At 32.4% G+C, this 20,902-nt stretch overlaps 1 protein-coding gene across 6 annotated transcripts in view; it reads right to left on the bottom strand.

Annotated features, from left to right (window-relative positions):
* The window catches only part of LOC122721110 (diacylglycerol kinase 1), an 83,455-nt gene that overhangs the window by 44,525 nt on the left and 18,028 nt on the right, over positions 1 to 20,902 (bottom strand). For 5 of the 6 annotated variants that reach the window (XM_043948400.1, XM_043948399.1, XM_043948402.1 and 2 more), the window contains one exon: positions 1,404 to 1,535. In XM_043948400.1, coding sequence (XP_043804335.1) covers positions 1,404 to 1,467 — 64 coding nt within the window. In that variant the 5' untranslated portion in view covers positions 1,468 to 1,535. Of the gene's footprint in view, positions 1 to 1,403; positions 1,536 to 2,351; positions 2,447 to 20,902 lie in introns of those variants that run through there. The other variant, XM_043948401.1, reaches the window with a different exon arrangement.

Genomic DNA, 20,902 nt, shown 5'->3' with positions numbered 1-20,902 from the left:
TCGTGTTTCCGGTCGAAAATCTGAAAATCAGGAAATTGAGGTTAGTTCTCCTTAAAAATGGGAAATCAATGTCGAGGATATTGAATACTGATTGCAATTATGCTTTTTTCTCTTTTTTTTTTCTTTTCCTTTTTTTTTATTTTTTTGTTTCGGTGTTCGATCGAAAACGTTTCGTTATTTAAATTAAAATTGACGGAGGTAGCAATTATCAATTTGAGTAAATAGAGTAATTAATGTTCATCAAAGTATGGTTAATAAACGGTGATTGCGTTTTTGACGAATCATTCGATAGAAATTATATAGCGTTGCCTGGCCGGATACAGTGGAAATGACTTGTTACGGACGAATACATAAATACGTGATACGTGAAAGCGCCCTTTTCGAGCGAAGATTCATGATATTGAATACGGAAAGCTAACAATTTCAACGGTGTTTATAGGATTAATAAAAGAACACAAGATCGTAAGTTTTACCAGAGTATTATATGAGAAAAGTGCGCTGTCACAAAATTTGGAATTTATCCGAAAAGCAACCGGCCTTCTACAATACATTCAAAATGAATTCCAGCTCCTTCCAGACGATACCGCATGAATTTCCATAATTCCATAAACAATGAGCTCGACATTCTACGAGTTTCACTCGAGACCTCCGGAAGTTATTTTATTAATCACGCTACGAGTTCTAATCATTTTCAAATGTGTGCTTTGGGTATTTAGTATGTTAATATGTACTTTGAAATATTATGCTAGTTTCATTATTCGTTACCAAGTCAAGGAATCTTCGAATACAACTTTTTCGAAACAATTTATCGATCGAAAAATTATTTAAGTGGATCTAAATTTATATTTTCGACACAATTTCACTCAATTCAAATTCAATTATGACAAATATTCCTACTATTCTAATATTTTTATCGTAATATTCCAAATATAATACGTTGCGTATAATTTACAGAAAATTTCTTTAATTTACAGAAAATTTTTTTAATTACTATTCATAAAAATAAAAAACAAGACAGAAAATTTAATAATTTAATGATACATACCTATCAAATTCAAGTTTTGAAGAAACAAAATCTTATATGTATCAACCATGTAATAACTTTGTAATAACTTCAAAAAATTCTGTGAAAATCTTATTCACACACGGGCGATAAAATCTATCATAAAATAATCTCAACGGGATTTGTTCAAAATATAAAGAGCATTTTTCACGTATACAATACAATTGAACGATAAAATTTTTTATTCTCTTGGAAAGTGCTCTATACCGATATAAAAACTCGGTTACACCGATGCCTCGATTTTTCCGATACTACTGGTTTTCCCTTAGTTCAGTGTAACAGAGTTTGATGAAACTCTACCGTGACATTCTACTGTTTCCACTTTTTCCTCTTTACTTACAAGCTGCTAAATCCTGGAGTTGTTGAAATTCCGCTGGTGAGAGCTTATCCCAATGAAAGGCCATCCTTATTTCTGCTCTCTGTCTCCCACAGGACGAACGACGCCCAGTTGTTCAACGTTGAAAGTCGTCACCTGTGGAAAAGATATCACTAGATTAGAAAAAAGCTTTCCAATCCTATTGTCCGTACAGATCTCATAAATTCACTCGTGAAAGTCGACTATGATGATACGTAATTCCAGATGTTGGAATCTCATGATCGTTTAAAAAGAAGGTAGACAAGAACAATTTTCGAATTAAGAGCTTACGTTTTTTTTGGAAGTACAGAAATTTAATTGCAATATTTTTATAATTAAAAAACCACTTGGAACTATGCGGACGACTTTCATCTTCGGAATGAATTCACTCAAGCATACATTTTTAAATTTTGAAACAAGCTTTTTAATCACGCCATAGAAGCTTTCGCCAGTTTTCAGAATTGTGCAAAACGTTACGACCTATTTTTCTGACAATCTTCAGAGGCGACAAAGTAACTCGCGATAATTTAACGTTCACTTTATGGAGAAGATTCTTTCATCTTCCGTTGCGTTATCAATCTTTTTTCCCTTTCATTCTTTTATAAATATTGCATAGATAAATTAATCCGAAAGTTCAAACGTTCATTGGCATTATTAAACGTATTATCGCAGGAATAATTCGGTCGCGATTATTCGATAAATATCAGACGATTATCTCGTTTCCACGTTCACGGTTATTTGCTGAATAAATATCGATCGAATAACGATTATCGTTAACAAAATCGAGAGAAATTCGGCGAAATTTAGATTTTCCATTCCTTCTCAAAAATGATATTTTTATTCTTGGTACGAGTTTGGAAGTTTCGCCTACGGAGTTTCGTAAATTCAAGGATCTACCGGCTATAAAGGATTTTGCCTAGATATCCATTTTACCTTTGGAAGAAGTCTCGCGAACCATTTTCCTTCCGTGTCCATCAAAAACGGTGCAAAATTCTAGAGATGAATATCGGAAAACGAGAACACTGAAGTTATTCTCATTTTCCAAAATGGAAAATGTTAAATTGATATTTTGTAAAATTGATTGTCAAATTTTGCCAAAGTTTGTTTTTAACCAAAGAAATTACCTAGGAAATATTTCACGTATATATATATATATATACGTAAGGAAGAAATGTATGAATATAAATGTATGCACAAAGTTATTTCAATATGTATTTTTTGAAAAATATCTCCATGCGATATAATATGCCTTCATGTGACCATTAACAAGTGATTATTATTCGATATATTTTTAAGGAAATATTTTCATGCGATAGAAAAGAATTTTTTTTCACAATAAATTATTTAAATACCTGACAACTCGTTAAATTAATTCGACGTAAAATTGCACTAAAGCAATCGATTTTACGGCACAATATCCAAGGAAGGAATTCTCTCGCATGTAAAAGAATTTCAGTGATCATCAAGAAGACATATTATTCTTCTATACTATATATATATAGTATTCTTCTTCTTAGATAACTCGAAAGTAAAAATGGCGGAACGAATTGAAGAAAGAATAGGGAAAAGTTAAGAGTCAGCAAGAGGATTGAGAAGACCATAAATCTCCTCATATTCCATATTTTATGTTCCGATAGACAAGCCTAAATTTCTAGGAAATTTAATTTTCACTTTCTATCTAAATGTTAGATGGAAAGATGGAGAGGAACGATCCAAAACTCGGGTGCACATAGATCGACGAGTGGACAGGAGTCAAGCGTGAAATTACTGGTTCATAGGCAAATATTTTCAAAGTTGCCTCTTTCCTCGAGAAACGTGGAGGAGTTTATCGGTGAATTTCGAGAGAGAAAAATACGAGAGTTTGTTACTTTTATCGTGAACTCCTTCTATCTTCGAACGATACAGCGTTAAATGAGACAGGATTTTGGACGATTTCGACAAAAAAAAAGTAAGATAAGGGATGTATGTGTGCGAAATGGGAAATGCGAATCACGAATTCCATCGAGTTTTAAATTAGTCCGAAAATTGAAAATTTTTTGCTTCTTTGGAAATTGCTTCTTTTCTCTTATGTTCGAAGAAACGGATGAATAGTTTGATAAGTAACGTGGTTTGCTTGAATGTAATCAGTAGAATTGTTATAAGATAATATCTGTTACAAGTTCATCGTGGAATACTCGCGAGATTGATATTATTTCTCATTAGCATTAAAGGTTTCTAAAATTATTCTCTTAGGAGAATTGAGTTTTCAAAGTTTTGAAAAAGAAAAATGGAAAAAGAATAAAGATAACACTGCATGATTGATCTTGATATAGAAAGTTTCTGGATTTGTATAATTAAGGATGATTATTTTCCTTCGAATGGTGATTTTTTTCTAATAAATAATATTTCATTCATTATAAAATATTCGATTAAATATGCGGATAGATTTATGAATCTAGCGGAAAATTTTGCGTCATTTATAGAAGCTATTAATTTAAGTTCTTATCTTCTTTCGCTTTAAAAATTCCACTAAGGTGTACAGTTTATCGCACCATGAGACAGGAGATCCCAAAAGTACGCAACAACAGACATTTTCTAGTACATATACTTTTATGGAGTGAACAATTCTATGAGAATCCTCGAGAGAGGATATAATCCAAGAGTGTTATGTAACATTAGTGCTCTTAAAGTAATATCATTAAATTCAAATTTATCGCTAAAAAGAAAATTAATAACAATTATAATTTTTTGATTTTTAAATTTTGAAAATGTAACCATTAAAAAATTATTGTGAAACTTTATTCCAATCAAATATTGTTTTCATATAATTTTCTTTGATTGTATCTTTTTTGAGTTAATAGAACTAAAATTAAAAATTAATAAAAAAAAAATAGAGTAATAAAAAATTAATCAAGAATTAAAAGAATTAAGTTTCCTTAATGAAGAAAGAAAAGAACAAAAATTAATCAAAATATTTTCAAATAGTTATTTTCATTAGCTAAATCCTAACACTTCTTCAATAAAAAAAGAATATTTTTTCTTTATTTCCACGATTTTATTTCGCTATATTCACGTAGAACTTTAAGTAAGGTATATCCGGTTGGAATAGAATTGACAAATATCGATGACTCGTCGTGAAACTGATCGAGGATGGCAAAATGCATCTACGAGGTGTAACGTAGGGGTCCAGCGAACGAGTTTTGTATTCGCACGTAGAAACAGCCGTTTCTGAGAGGTGTGTATTCGGAATGATGTCACTGTAGGTCGATATATCACGCAAGTAATGGGAAGACAGAAAAATATATGGGCATTTTCGATCGATCGACATCCTGTCAAAGTCGGCGCAAATGTATGTATCACACTCAGAAGTGTGGAATATTGAATCGCGTGTTTCTCTTATCGATTATATTTTACGAATAATCCATTATGAACGAGCCGTGTAATATTCTCGAATAGAAAAAGTGTGTGAGAACGATCGAAAAAATAGATTTTAATTCTGTAATCGTTTCTTCTTGATCATCGATTGGACAGTCGATGAAAAAGAGTTTCGTTTTCTGTAAGGATGAAAAGTTCGAACGTGTTGCGAGAATTTCTATAATTGAAGCAGTGAACGTTTTAGCTAGAGGCACGTAGAATTAGTAAAGCTGAGCTAGCTTTTATTCACTAATGGAGTAATTCTGGTAGTGGCACTGGCGCTCATGTTGTAGTAATTAAAACCTTGTGAAACGGCGATTCAGCAATGCATTGCGATTAGAAACACGTCGCCTTCTTCGATTTTGATTCGAGTTGCGATCGATGAAAAATTATTGGATTTCTTCGATTTATTAAATTTAATCCTTCGATTAATTAAAAACCGCATTTGTTCGATAGTTGATGAAAATAATAAGAATTTAATAATAACAAATCTTTTTAATAATTTTTTAAATCAATATCGGTTATCGTTAAAATACGATATTGTAAATATCGTAGCCAATGTAAATATTGGCTATTGTTAAATTTCCGAATAAATGAATAAATTAAACTAATAATTCTCTCTGTCTAAAAAAATTGAAGCCTAAATTAAAATTAAAATTAAATTCTATCATAACATTATATAATAACTATATAATAACATTTATCTATATTCTGTATTAAATAAGAAGCTTGTTGTCACGATAAAAAGAATTGATTAAATTAATTTAAATTACTCAATAAAGATATTTTATATTAAAAATGATAATGTTCTAATAAAAGAAAAAAATTGTCTAATAAAAATAATTCTTTTAGAGGTAATAATTATTCTTTTGATAGTTGAAAGTACGTTGAATAACGGCAATTAGATCAAAGATATAATTGAGTTAACCCAGATACCTAGGTTCTACCGGTGAACTTACAGTTCTGTGATAATGCAATAGTAAGGGAGTTGATAATTAATTGCAATTATGTTCACGTCATATAAATGAAGGTACAGATTCTTGTTACACAACGCAGGATACAATACTTACGTTCGTTTTGTGGCTGAAAGTCTCCTAATTGAATTCTCTATTATTCCTTTATTTTTCATCGTCCACATTCAACTAATCATATCGTTCTACGCACGCAACTTTATTCGAAACGAATAAAAGAAAGTAATTACATGGGATTCTGGATTGAAAGATAAACGATTGTTCGGGAAACCAATTAACTTCTATAAATAAATGCACCGCGAAAAAAAAATGCAATTTAATTATTGTTTCTCTTAATGGAAGTTTATTCCTTCGTAGAAAGTGTACTAATTATTCGCGACTGCATACATCGTAGTTCGCTTCACTTATTTAAATTAGCCGAGTTAAATGCTGACCAAACATGCATTTTATCAACTTGGACATTGTAATTCGTTTACGACGAAAAATTAATAATTATTATTTTTTAATTTAAATATTCAAATACTTTTAAATTGTAATTGATATTACAATTTATTAAATTCTTAAATAAGTAAAAATGATTTAAATAATTAATATTATATTTATTTTTTTGTTATTATTGATAGCATGTAAATGATCTTTCTCGATGAATAATTATTTAACTTTAGATATGCTTATCTTATTTCTTACAAAACAGTATTTTTCATCCATTATTCGTAATAATTTGCATCAAATTTTGTCCGATAAAGGTGCGTTAATTTAGCTAACGAAGTTATAATTACGATTAAGGGATCGCATGGTATGAGATACTAAAAAAAATTTATCGATCCACGTATCTAATATCGAAGTACATCGTAGATTCTTATCAGTGAAGTGCACATATAAATTACCTTCTATGTTACGGACTGTTTAATAACCTTGAATTGAGATAAATAAAAATGTAAACGACATGAATCGTTATATAAAGCAACTTTGGACAAAATTTCCTCGAATATTCAACAATTATACCATGTAATAAAGTGGTTGAATAATTGATGAAATTATTAATCATTTTTTTAATAAAAATAAAAAATAAGAAAATAAAAAAGAAGGAAAAGAAAAAAGAAAAGAAAATGAAACAATTTTTATTGGCACAAGTATCGTTACGCAAAGCATTCATTGGGATACTGAGATAGCACTCCAATTACACGGTTACTAAATGGCTTCTCGACATGAATATCTTGCGTTCATTTCAATTAAAATATTAGGTGCAATAACCAACTGGCAGGATTCTTTATTAATTTATTTATTTTTTTTTAACGAGATTAATTCTTACTAAACAACGATGAAAGATCGAAATGTAGAAATAGAAAATTGCAATTTTAATTTTGAAATAACTCTTCTATAACTTTCATTTACGAATTAAAAGAATATAAATTAATCGAATGACAAGCTTATGAATTATACGAAGAATTATTTATATACTTCTCGATTTGAACGATTCGACATGTTTGATTAAAAAGGAACGATAGTTTCACGAAAAGTGATACCATCAATTTTGGATAAATCGAGAGAATGAACCGAAATCACTTGGACAGACGAAGAGCGCTGTGGTAGGTAATGGCCGTTAATAAAGTGCTATTAGTCGGATTAACGAAAATACGATACGTACCTAAGGCATCGTTTCGTGATCCTGACACAGTAATGTGCTTCGTGTTCGACAACAAAGATTCACTGTCTGATCTCTATTCCCGAATTAATCGAATCACTTTTCTAAATGATTACGCTTTCTCTTTATACAATATACGAGATTACAATGATACATTCACTAAAAAAAATGAGCATATATAAGTATGCAAATAATCTTTTTATACATTTAAAAATTTCTCCTATGTCTATTAATCTTAAAAATTAATAGAAGTATATCCATAGAGTGAAAAAGAAAATTTTTTGCAACTAATTAATTAATATGTAAATACATGAAACGACGTATGAATACTTTTAAAAAACACATTCTACGTATTAAACGATAATCCTCAAATCTTGCGTATTTTTACAAACTTCCATCCTAATAATACAAAACTTAATTCCTTAATTCCATCCATGCTTAATGAAGCCTCGTCATTCCACCAACTTGTTCAACTCAAGGAACCGGTTCGACAAAGTCACGAAAGTGATCGTCGCTGAAAGTGACGCGAACAAGTGCCAACCTAACACACCAAGCGTGCTATGTAATTGTAATAAGATCGAGGAAGCAGTGCCGCCATATTAGAACGAATTTGTTACACGAAGTTGCACGAAGACAGAATTCATAAGTGAGATAATAAGATGTTTCCTTGAACGTCTTCCTCGACTAGCGATTGTCTTGGAAAAGTAGAACGCGCGATATATTCGAGCAGAAAGAAAGAAGAAAAAAACGGAGGGTGAAGCGAAATAAAATGGGGGATGAAGCGAGGGTTCATTGTGGATTTTCGATTATCCGGTCAATTATTGAGATCTGAATTCGACGGAAGCCGTGGCACCATGTTTTGTTTGCCTTTAATCGAGTCTTGTTTTCTTTTTCGAGAACGCGATCGCGTTTCATGAGGGGGGGGGAAGAAATTCTATCGTTCCCCGATCCTCGACGATCGTTCACCGCCATTTTTTCCGTTCCCATTTTGCGAACGGGAAGTTGTTTACGCGGCGGGAAATAAATTAGCTTCAATCAGGCTCGATAGCGTGGTACACGCGAGTATGGGGACTCGATCGAGAACGAATAAATAGAATTCTATCCCTGGGGATTGATTAACGGGGATGATTCGTGAATGCCCGAGGGGGATAGATTCGATAAAAATTAGCATCGTGGTTACTATATCGGAAAGATATAGAAGAGGAATATTTGTTATTCAGAGTGGAATATAGCACTGTTACGAAACTCTTCGTGCGAACGAAATATCTCGTAATGCGATTTTGTTTGTTCGTAATCGATATACAATCACTTGTGAAATTCTTCGTACATTGTTTCGATATATTTGAATAAATAATGCCGAAATCTCAATTTTTTTTAATGGAAGTTATATTATTAATAAAATTGCGGGTATATTCGAGCCTTCTTAATTTTCAATAAATGTTGTATATTCTGTCTATAAAGTGTACGAAGATTTTCACGTGAGTGATTAAATATTTGTTTAATTATCAAAATGCGTTAAATTTTGTTTCGCGTAGAAGAATTTCAAAGGACCAACACGTTCAATATTTAGCATTATTAACGCCTACATTCTCGGATGAGATATCTCCGTTATAATTTCATTTCTATAATATCATATTATAATTCCTATATATTTCATATTAAATATCCAAATGTACAATTGGAATTTAATAAATCAAAGTGTGGAATAAATAAAATTTCTTTAAAAACACAACACATTATACAATTAATCGTTATTAACGTCTTATAATTTATAATTTTATAATGTATAATTTATGCCTATTGAAATGCAATATATTTAATCGACAACAACGGGAAATGTTTTGTCTATAGACTTAAAAAGAAAATAGACTTACAATAAAACGTTTTAACAGAGAATAAATTCGGTGATAGTTGGGAAATTTAAACGGCAGAGAGGAACTCGACAATGAGAAAAGGTGACAATACCCATTTAAATGCAAACGTCAAAATGGTACGAGCAAATGACTGTACAGCGAGATATTTGCCCTCATGGGTCGAAATTAAAGTTTTCTCGATTAAGGAAAACTCCATTACCAACTTTTTATCCGTATTCCTTCGATCGTCCCCCGGCCTCGAATATCGCCTCATTGTAAAGTGCAAACTACGGATTCGAACGTGAGATATTAAGTTGTCAATGAAATTTCTCGACCCCCCCTCCCTTCCCCCATCATACTAAATCACATCTCATATTTCACAAATATCAAGATATTACTTAATCGTTTAAATCGACCGTACCAAACCGACGATAAATATCGACAAATATTTAAATATTTGTCCACGCTATAAACGCTGTGCGTTGACCAAACAAGCAAACCGTTTCGATGTGCGTAAATAAAGCGTGCATCCGTAAAAAATATATCCGAAGCATTGACGTGCTCGAAACAACAAGACGAATAAATGAAAAGGAAAGAGATAAGTTTAGCTCGAGGGTGAAATATGGCTTTAAACAACGCTCGAATAGTCGCTGCAACGAAATGCAAAAAGATAACAGCTCTGTCGGTCGAAGATACTCGAATATCGAGGAGAAAAGCGGTATTGTCCGCGTATTCCACTCTCAGTTCCCTCTGCCTTATATATAAAAACCGGATCGACGTACTCCTCTCCCTCTCTCTCTCTCTCTCTTTCACTCACTCACTCACTCACTCACTTTCTCCTCTCTCCTCCCTCCTCCCCTTGTTCATCTGCACAATATGTATGTACGTACTGGCAAACAAGTTGGCCGCTATTTCTACTTCCGGTATCGCTGATTATATACCACGATCGATATCGAAGGCTATAAGCGGAAAAAGAGACGAGCTAAATGGATGGGTTAGCGTGAGTGAACCGAAGATGAGTGGAAACGCGATTGAGGAGGATGCATAGCGAGAAGAGGAACGAGAAAAAATAATAATGCATGGGACGATTGGGAGAAAATGAAGGGAAATTTTCTGGAAAGAAATATTTAATATAGAAACTGTGAATGAAGAAACGGAATTGTGATCGTGTGATGAATTTGAATGCGAAGAGTGTCGTACAAATTAATTTATGAAATATTAATATAATAATTAATAATAAACAAGTAGGACATTCAATTTTGATACCTATCGAAAATATAAAATTTATATTATTCAGATATTTAATTTTGATTTGAAACATGAGGAACAAATTTAAAAAGTAGTTGATCGTTAAGTTAAGTAATTAAATGTAAACGTGAAAAAAAAATCAATGAAAAAGATGAAGCAAGTTGATAGACACAACAAACGAGACGCAAGATAATACACTGTTTAGAAAAACAGATACGTGATAGAGAGTAGGATTAATCAAAGGGAAGAAGAAAATAGATAGAACGAATAAATGAGAGTGGAAAAAGACGGAAAAGGGTATGGGAGGCGGGGGTGGCGAGCATTTAATTAAAAACGAAGGGTGTGGGCCTCTTCGGACGTCGTCGGACCGGCGAACGTACAAGAACGAGTGGAATTTATTTGCCAGCGTGAAAGTTGCAATAGACATTCGCGATGTTCTGGGAAAAATTTTGCCGAGACATCGTTTAAAGTGCCAGCACATTGTCGAAATGTGCGCCGGGGAAGAAGTTGTGGCTGACCATTATGAGATGGGATGAAAATCCGTCTGACTGAGAAAGAAGGGAAAGAAATTTCTTCGTCATATGAGATTTCAAACGAGATTGGATAAAATGAAATATCGATTAAAAAATATTATCGAATGGAAATTTTTCGATTTATCGCTCTTTTTTCCATTGTCTCGTTGAAAATGTAATTCTCGATAAAGAAATTTTTATATTTAAATATTTTTACTGTACGTTTGCTTTCATACGCGTATATTTTTCTATCTGTCGGCAATTGAAATATCGCGTCGATGATTAAGTTGAGATTTTATAGGAAGATTGTTCCGTAAAAATGATTTTTGCCACGGTTCCATAATTCTTTTCGAAATTCATCTGATCGTAAAAATTTTACGTATATGGTGGCATTCAGGAACATTTTCGATCCTCGGCCGATTTTTTTTTTTTTTTGGAGAACAAAAACTGGATATAATAATACGTAATACTAACGCCATAACTAACTAGGAATCTGAAATTCAAATTGTCTACGTGATCACAATCCAAACATCATTGTTGTCACGAATTTAAAAAATTTCTGATCTGTGTTGCTTTGTAGTTGTTTTGTTTGCATAGTTGATCGATTTTTAACGCGGTTTCGCCCAAACGTTTTTAAAATTGAAATACAAATCCCTGGCAGAATGGATTCGTCGACAAATTGCCTTTATTTTACGGTAGTGTGTCGTGTGAAAAAAGAAAAGAAAAATTATTTACTAAAAACATTGCGCAAATAAAAGTATCGAGTATTTTTAAAAGTTCGTTTATGTAAAGGAACAAAATAATATTCGCTTATAAGTTAATATTCACGCTTTCTTTCATCGGAATTAAATCATTTATATAATTATATCTTTGTATTTTTTTTGTACACGTTTTATAGTAATTAAAACTTCATACAATAGAAACACTTTAACAACAGAAACACAGAATAATTATACGCATTCATTAAATTAGAAGTTTAGAGCGTTCGGTACGCAGCCGCCGGCAAGTAGTACGAGACGATAACTTGCCAGACGTTGGGCCTGTCTGATTATCATTGCTCGATGCTACTAGAACTACCAAACATTGCGAATCGATGAATTCTAATTCTTTTATTTTTGTGATAGAAAAAGAATTGACTATTAAGATTTTTCAGAATAAAAGAATAATTTTCATGTAATAACACGTTTTCTTAAATTAAAAAAGATAAAAAAAAAAAAATAATAAAAATAGAACAAATCGAATAATGTTAAAAAGAAAAACAAGGAAAATAGTAACAAGGGAAAAAGTGATATTTGTATAAAATTTCCCTCGTTAGCTTCGAACTGTTTATTCGCGGAAAAAATAAATTTCATCGCAACATTTCTCAGTCATCGTTCTCGCAACGAAATCCTTTTAGCCTACCAGAGGCAGCCGGAAGTCTCGTTATGTATCGAGTCGGAGAGATCAAAGAAAGCCTGGCTTTCCCGAAGGCGATAGGTGAGGTCAAAGGGTGAGGTTTAAGGAAGATCCGCGGGTGGCAAAGGATGCTTTCTCGAGGCAAGGAGAGAGGGCAAGGAAGGAATCAATACGTACTAACCGTCTGGAACGCGTTTCAACTGGTATCTCGGCGTGACAAAATCAAGAACTCGCCATTTTGCGAGCTACTACTCCTTTCGCGAAACGATCAAGCCCTGAAAAATCTCCCTTTTTACGTATTGCGATTACGTTACAAATTGCTAATTTTCAGCCGAGAGCAACGCGACCGTGAACGACGAACGGATGAAAATCTTTTTCCCTCGTTAAGTCACCGAGATGACGATTTAAATCTTTGCGAAATTTTCTAATTCTACAATGATAAATCGGAATCCATTATCGTACAAAACGATACAAAATTTATATATCTTCTGAACATCATCAATTATATATAACCTAAAAATATTTGAAAATGTACTGATAATTTTTTTCGAAATTTTCGACACGATATAAAAATGTAAAACACGTTAAAAACACATCCACTATGCTATTCGATGGGTCGAAAGAGTGTTATTGCTGAAGTAAGTAAAATGTGTTTAAAGGAAACATTAGCGATGGGAATATTTACATCTGGTACATCAGAAACGAGATCACGGAAACAGGAAGTAACTGTGACTATGAAGCGTTGCTTGAGAACTTTATCTTTTCAGAATGCGCACACACGATCTCTGCCTCGTGGGAGAATTTCTATGAGCCCTTTGTTACATAACACGCACTCCACTGAATATTTTCCCCAAATGCATTGGTATTGTTCATCTGAGAGAAGTGGATGGTACTTATGTTCCCGTTGGACAGATACTTTAGACCCTATGAAATTCTGAAGTACATTTCGCTTATTTAAAACTGGAATATTAAAGTTTGTCACAGTTTATCCAAAATCACGAAGTTCATATACGAGATATAGGTTAGTTGTTTTCGAACTTTTTGATGTATAATTCAAATTTATATTATATTAAATTTATACGATAGTAAATTCTGCATCTAAATATTAAATTGTTGTCAGTTTGTTGTATACCGGGTTAGTACATTCAAGTAAATAGTTACAATTTTGATAATATGCATAGGAATCTCGATGCATTTTATTAACACATATCAGAAATTTATTATTAATTATCAATTGATAAGAAGAAAGATGACAGGAAATATGATAGAATAAAATTTTTTTGAAGTTATTTTCTGAAAGATCTGAAAGAATTTGAGAGTAATCTAATTCTTGATCGGATAAAACCTGAATAAAAGAGAGTTTAATTTTTTCAAAGATAATACCTTAAATAAAATTTTATATTACATTTTTTACTTTCGAGGTTTTTCTTTTTAAGAACAAATCTCATCTATTATAATTTTATTACTCTTAATTTATATATTTGTTTTCATCTAATTGTCAACTTAAAATATTATAAGTGGAAGATTTCGTATGGCTATTGTATAGTAATATATACGAATGTAAAATTTTAATACATATTTATATTTTTTCATTTTCGAAGGAATTCCAACTATTTATATATTTGTAATATTACATAATATATAAAATACCGACAGATTAATATATCGTAATATATTCGTCTATATCATTGACTATCTTCATTCGAAAATCGTGTCAATAAATACAAATTGAAATCCATTTGAGCATAATAAAATGCAAAAAATTTAAAAAACGCTGCATATCCTTCAATTCCAAGCTTCCTCGTTATAATCAATATCATTGAAATCGGAGAATATCAGTCATAGGACATGTGCATTTTCAGCTTTATCTATCAATGCAATTGTACACCAAGTGACCAAAATGTATCATCTGTCATGAAATATGCACGTTCAATATCCATACGTTCATCGTGGACGGAAAGAAATTGCATAAAATGAATGTTGCTCTACATTTTTTTTTTTTTTTCTTTTCCTTCTTCAATCATCGTCCACCATTTTCGCGTAACACAATTTTCCGTGGAAAAAAATTAAGTTATAATTTTTCGATCGAATTCTCCTCATAATTATTATTCCACCGTGATTTCACAATTAAATTTCCACTTACTACAATTCCATCTACTTCGATTCCATCTATCGACTTTATTTCAAATTCGGACTACGCTTTTTCGTTTTTCGTTCCATCCTTTTTTACTCGAACAACGAAACGGAATTTAATTCATTTGAATATTTACTTTCTCCCATAAATATGTAGCGACATAAAATATAACGTGCGAATAGACGAGCTCAGAATGTGGAAACACATGGATCAAATGTATATCGAGCATCTATACATTAGAGGCGCGTCATGTTTTTTAAACGGTTTATATAAGATATAAGTCGACTTTTTTTCGTAGGTTTCATTTTATACCTGCCTCTCGTTTCAAAAAGATCGCAGCGATCTTGTCGTGAAATAAATAAATAAACGCGAATAAATTACCGTGCGAGATCCTAAGGCTGAGACATACTTTTTTCTTTTATTAGAAGCGCATAAATGTAATCTGTGCGGAGATGTGAGATCTGAATGGAAATGAATAGGCTTACACAGGCTTACATAGAACGCTGTATCAATTCCAAATAAAGATGGAATTATATCGTAACCTATATTCCACAACACCTTTAAACGTGCATACGTAATTGGAATTGGAACAAACAATTTCGAATTAGGGGCGCATTAGTATCGAAACATATTTTGTGATTGACGTTTGCTCGAACCGCCATCGTGGAACGAATTATTAACCGCAATGGATGGTTTTTAACTGGATACCTGATCAAACGGAATGCATTATACGGTCAAATAGAAATGGGAGCCGATCGAAACTGCCATTTTTCGAGAGAATTCTGAAACATTGAACGAGATGTCGGTCTCTCGGAATATTTTAAACGATCAAAATTCACGATTCACCGCTCACGTTTCGAAACATCGACACAAAAGATCAATCGGGACGTTCGAGACCCTCTCCCTTAAGCTTCCCGACTTCGATTGCGCATTGTTCGCATTCGTCGCGGCGTTCGACGGTAGGAATCTCATCAAAATTTTTGGAACGATTTGCGGAAGTGTCAATTTGTTCAAAACGTCGTGGAGAATTATCAATTTTTCTCGTGAGAATCGTTGCCAAAAACTACTCGTTTCGTGTACAAAATGAAAAGAGGCTCGTGTTCCAACGTTCAATTATATCGTAAAGATCTTGAAGATTGAAAGTTTTCGGATTCTAGATTTTTATTATTGATATTGAGAAAAGATCTTTTGGAAGAAAAATTTCTTAAAGTTTTTTAATATAAAAAATGTTTTTGAAAGATGTTTGATATTTGAAAATTTGAGGAGAATGTTTTGGAAAGACGATAGAAAAATTTAGTTGGAATATAATGTCGAGAATTCTAAGGAACTTTAAGGAATTCAATAGTTATAATTTTAGTTAGAATAGTTTCCAAAGTTCTATTCTAAAATACATACACCTACACCTGAGTGCCTCGAGAACACGCTAACTGTTATTAATACTAAGTGTCATATAAACGGGCGATTAAATAAAAATGTGAAGATTCAGTAATACATATGAGATATTTATCTATTCTCATATAAAATTTACGAAAACCTAGATAACACTCAAAAGAATACACAGACACTCATAGAATAACAATCAATCTATCATCAGACTACATAAATCTAATCACTAATAAAATACTGTTGAAATCATGACCATTGCAATTTTACAATTTTAAACATATATAATTTAAACATATTTTCATTACGTTACTTAATTTAATATATAATTTAATTCTGCTTTGGAAATTTTCAAATTCCCTTAATCTATAAGATATTTAAAAAAATATAAATTTACTCTTAAATTTTTCAATGTGAATACGATTACTAATATTTTATTAAAATCCAATAAAAATGATATATGTGTTTGAAATATTCCCATGTATGTTCAAAAAGAAATTTCCAAAATAGATTGTGTCATCGTTGTGTCAATGGATAAATGCGAATAAATATAAAAAGAAAAATGGATCGCGTGATTCACGCGACAGATAAGAAATCAAGAATGTTCCACTTTTCGATTTCATTGCCTCTCGACGCGAGACGAATCTACAGCGACGAAATTTACGATCCTGCCGGAGCAAAACGATTTAACGCTTGCCGATCTTTGCTCCTTTTTTTTTGCAACGAAAAGGTCCAGCGTGGAATTAAGTGGAACATATACCAGATGAGACCGGATCTCGTTTCATTCTGGTATAATTACGTGGAACGATAGGGGTTCGAACCAGGATGAAAAAGTCTCCTTACTATTGTGGCGCTTGATCCACGGAATTTTGTGAACTCTGCAAGTTTCGATAACAAAGATGATGAAATTTGAACGTTTCATCGATCTTATTTGGCTAAAGAGATATTTTTATTCATCGCGATATTATAGTTTTCACATTAATTAACGATTACGATTCTCCCTAGTTATTGCAAGTTATTCTGAATTTCATCTGTTACTGTGAAAACTGAAAACTATAATTCTAATAAATTGAATTCTGTGGACTATGTTTCGATGATAAACTAATGAAATGATTGCTTCGTAATTTTATTATTGAAGTTTGATTATTAATTGATAAAGATAATCATGAAATTTATTAACATCATAATTAACGTAACGCGTGAATATAAAATATTTGGAATGGAAAATTGAAGTTTCGAGGTGTAATTAATAGACATCGTCTTGAAATTATTCTGAGAAATGTACGCCACAGAACGTAACAGATCGGAAACTGCACTTTGACAAGAAATTATACGGAGATTCGGGTCAACACCGGTAAAAGCAAACTAGTGATGAGGTAATAAATAACCATGGATTACAATGGTTTACGGTATGACTAACAAAGGGTTAATAGTTGGAAATATTCTACATATACCTGTCATACGAAATCCGAATATCAAGCTAGAGACGTTGAATTATGCTTTTGAACAGTTTGAACGTTTAAATATCGTGTCTCAAATTTACGGGCCAATTTCCTTTTAATGACTTACAATTAGCGAACTCGTGAACACCGAGTGAAAGACATGGGTAAGTAAATAGATACATGCATCAATAATTGCGAGATCCTTCAAGTTTACCTCAAGTTCCGATAAGTGTTAGACTTTCATTCGCGAGTATCAGTCTTTTCATTCAACGAAAAAAAAAATCAAAATAAAAAAAATAATAATAATATTAATAAAAAAATAAAATAGAGGAAAAAAATTGTAAAACTTTTCGCCTCTGATTGTAGGTAGTATTTTTCCAAACAATATTCCCGTAATCCGATTAGTTTGGCCCCATGAACAGCTCTGGGGTTTCAATTCTCGCGAAACAAATAGGAAATTGCGTGGGACCACTTGGAAAATGGGCGAGGGAGAGGAAAAAAGAGAGAAAGAGAGAGAATTGTAACACGTGGCTATACGAGTAGGAATTCGAGGGGAAAAAAAAAACGTAGACAATTCCTTAAGCGGGAGAACGACATCGATGTGAAACGATGAAAGGAGAGAGATAAGGGATGTTCCGAAAGGAAGTAGATATTCGAGATAGAGGAACGTTATCTTCGAAGAGGAAACTTCTTTTCTCACCGTCCCTCCTCACTTTTCTCACGTTTAGTCAAACCAGCCACGTCCGATCTATGTCATCTTTCCCTTTCGTCTCTTCTCGCTACCCTTTACGAGGAATCGGCCATTGGAACAGGGAGGCAACAGGACTTTACGCGTAGAAAAGTCTCAAAGGAAATTCGATCCCCTCCTTCGAGTTAACGATTGCGATTTTTCTTCCCTGCTTTCGATTTCATCGCGTGTGTCGTCGTAACATTTTTCTTTTTCTAAACATCTTTTATTATCGGATTATTCTTGCTTTTATTCGTTGCAATCGAATTAATCGAATGGATAAAAAGACGAATACGAAAGGAAGATGTTAAGATTAATCGAAAATATGGGATGAATTTAACAGAAAGAAGATGAAACAACGTCATTTCCGAAAGTAGTTTTGCGTTGTACCCAGCCGGAAACTTCTGTTCCGTTAAATCCAAAAATATATTCTACCGGTCTATTTACCCTAAAATTTACTGTTTTACGTCGATCGTAAGTCGTGCGCGTAAGTAAACTCGAAACTTTTCTATACGCAATTGAACTTCTGTATGAATATTGCTATTGTTTGTTCTCCATTGTTTCAATATGTATACATATGCACGTGCACGTTTTGGAAGGGGGATCGAACAATGCAAACGGTGTTGCGTTCTAATCAAGTATTCATTGGACGATATTTGATATTTTATAGCGCGATACGATTTCATCTAGACCGAATTGCACTGCGAAATTCCATCGGATTGATTTTTTGACATTGGATGATAGTTTTAATTAATGAGAACGATTAATCATGTTATTGGTAATTTTAACGAAAATAGTGATTCTCTCGTAATTGAAAATGCGATCGATAGATTCTTTGATGAACTTTTAAATCAACGTTCTTAGATAATCTCCATTATAACTATTTCTCGTATGAATAATATTGTAAGAATTTTTGAATGGCTTTGAATGACTATGCACTCTTCTTTCAAACCCTTATCTCAAGCACGCCATTCTTCTACTCTTCTCTAACACTTGAAACTCAATCATTCGCGATAAACTATTATACCACAATTCTCATTTCCACGCATATATTTTCGTTCATAAGAATATACGCGTTAGAATACTTATGGGCAAAACGAGAAAAATTGAAAAGATAAATATTAATTATAATAAAATTAAAATTGATGAATCAATTGAAATTATTATCTTCATACGTAAAATAAATTCTCTTACACTTTCTCTTACACTTTTGATATCCTTTTATATCTAATTCATAAAAACCTCAACCATCTTACAATTTCATTCGATCGCTTTCTGAATTCTTTAAACATTTCAAATCAATCATCACGTTTTACATAAAATTAGAAAATATTTAAATATCTACGAATAGAAAAGCTTTCTATTCGTAGATAAAATATAGATAATATACTCGATAAAAAATAAAATCAAAATATCGAAATTTCAGCCACAATTTTCCACCGTAAAATCACATCAAACCAATCGAAAAAGAATTTTATTCTGATTTATTATCGGCGCGATGATAACGCGGGATAGGCATAACGAGACGCGAAATAAAATCGCGAGAGCGAATTTTGCGATCATGTAACACGATTTCCTCTATCATTCTATCGTCGATCAAGTGGATTTTACCGTACTTTTCATTTTCCCGATTTTTCGCGAGTATCGCACACCTCCGTTCCATTTCACACGCGTGCACGACGGATTTATGAAAATTCCAGCTCGCAAGCGTATTTGCAAATTATATTCGCCCACGCGAGAGGAAGGAAAGAATTTTTAGAACAGAGATGAATTTATGTTGAATTATCGCTTTCCTTCGCGAAATAGCTGTCTCGTTATATCTTCGTTGGCAATTATGTATTGCGCAATTTATTAATTTTTTTTCCTTCCTTGTTTCTTCGTTAATAAATAGATTTGTAATCCGTGATATAGGTGAGGTTTAAGAAATAATATTAAGATAAAAATAACGAAAGTGTATATAAAATGTAAGAGATTTCATTTTTTGGGAAAACATATTTTTTAATGATCAGTAATCAGTAAGAGACTATTGTAAAAATTTGATAAATGTTCAAATTACCCAAAATTTTCAAAGCAAGTTTTTTATTCTTGATTTTATTTTAAACCACGTAATTTCCTTAATTCCATTTGTATCATGAATTATGGACCATTCTGTATATCCGATTCTTCGTGCAGCCGTGAAAATTCGCCTCTGTTAATTTCATGGCTGATTATTCCACGTGCACTTATTTTCACTGTTTCGTGAAATATCGTCCGCTCGAACGTCTGAACGCACGCAATTAACGAGATTTATTCTCCTTTCGGAATCGTTTACCGAATAGGCAACGCGAATAAAATAATATACAGTTCGGTTGTGACTAGACTGCTCAATGTTTAATTGAACGTAGACCGCGATATCAATGTCTGTATATCTTGAAAATAATTTCGTATTTTTAGTTGGAAAGTTGATCTTTTAGATGGTTATGTTTATCGTTCGACGTCTGGAATCAGTCAACGCGGATCTAAGATTTCAACAGAGATCTACAATGATGTGATGTTCCGCTTGCAATAATAGATGCATCGCTCGTTTCAAAGTGGAAACTAGACGAATGTTCGGTAAAATTATGCACTGCTACTAAGTCATATTGATGATGCATCTTCTTCTATGTATTCTACATATATATTCATTGCTTGAAATATTTTTATCTATTTGTCAAAATATCATTTACATTCATTATCGATTTTTATTCTAAGTCTAAAATTTAATTTAATTAGTAACAGTTTAGAAGCCTCGAAATATAACTT

The sequence above is a fragment of the Apis laboriosa genome, unplaced genomic scaffold (assembly GCF_014066325.1).
Source record: "Apis laboriosa isolate Shangri-la unplaced genomic scaffold, ASM1406632v1 scaffold14409_cov159, whole genome shotgun sequence".
NCBI classification, from domain to species: domain Eukaryota; kingdom Metazoa; phylum Arthropoda; class Insecta; order Hymenoptera; family Apidae; genus Apis; species Apis laboriosa.
Note: the sequence above shows the minus strand (reverse complement) of the source record. Positions and strands in the feature narration are given on the sequence as shown.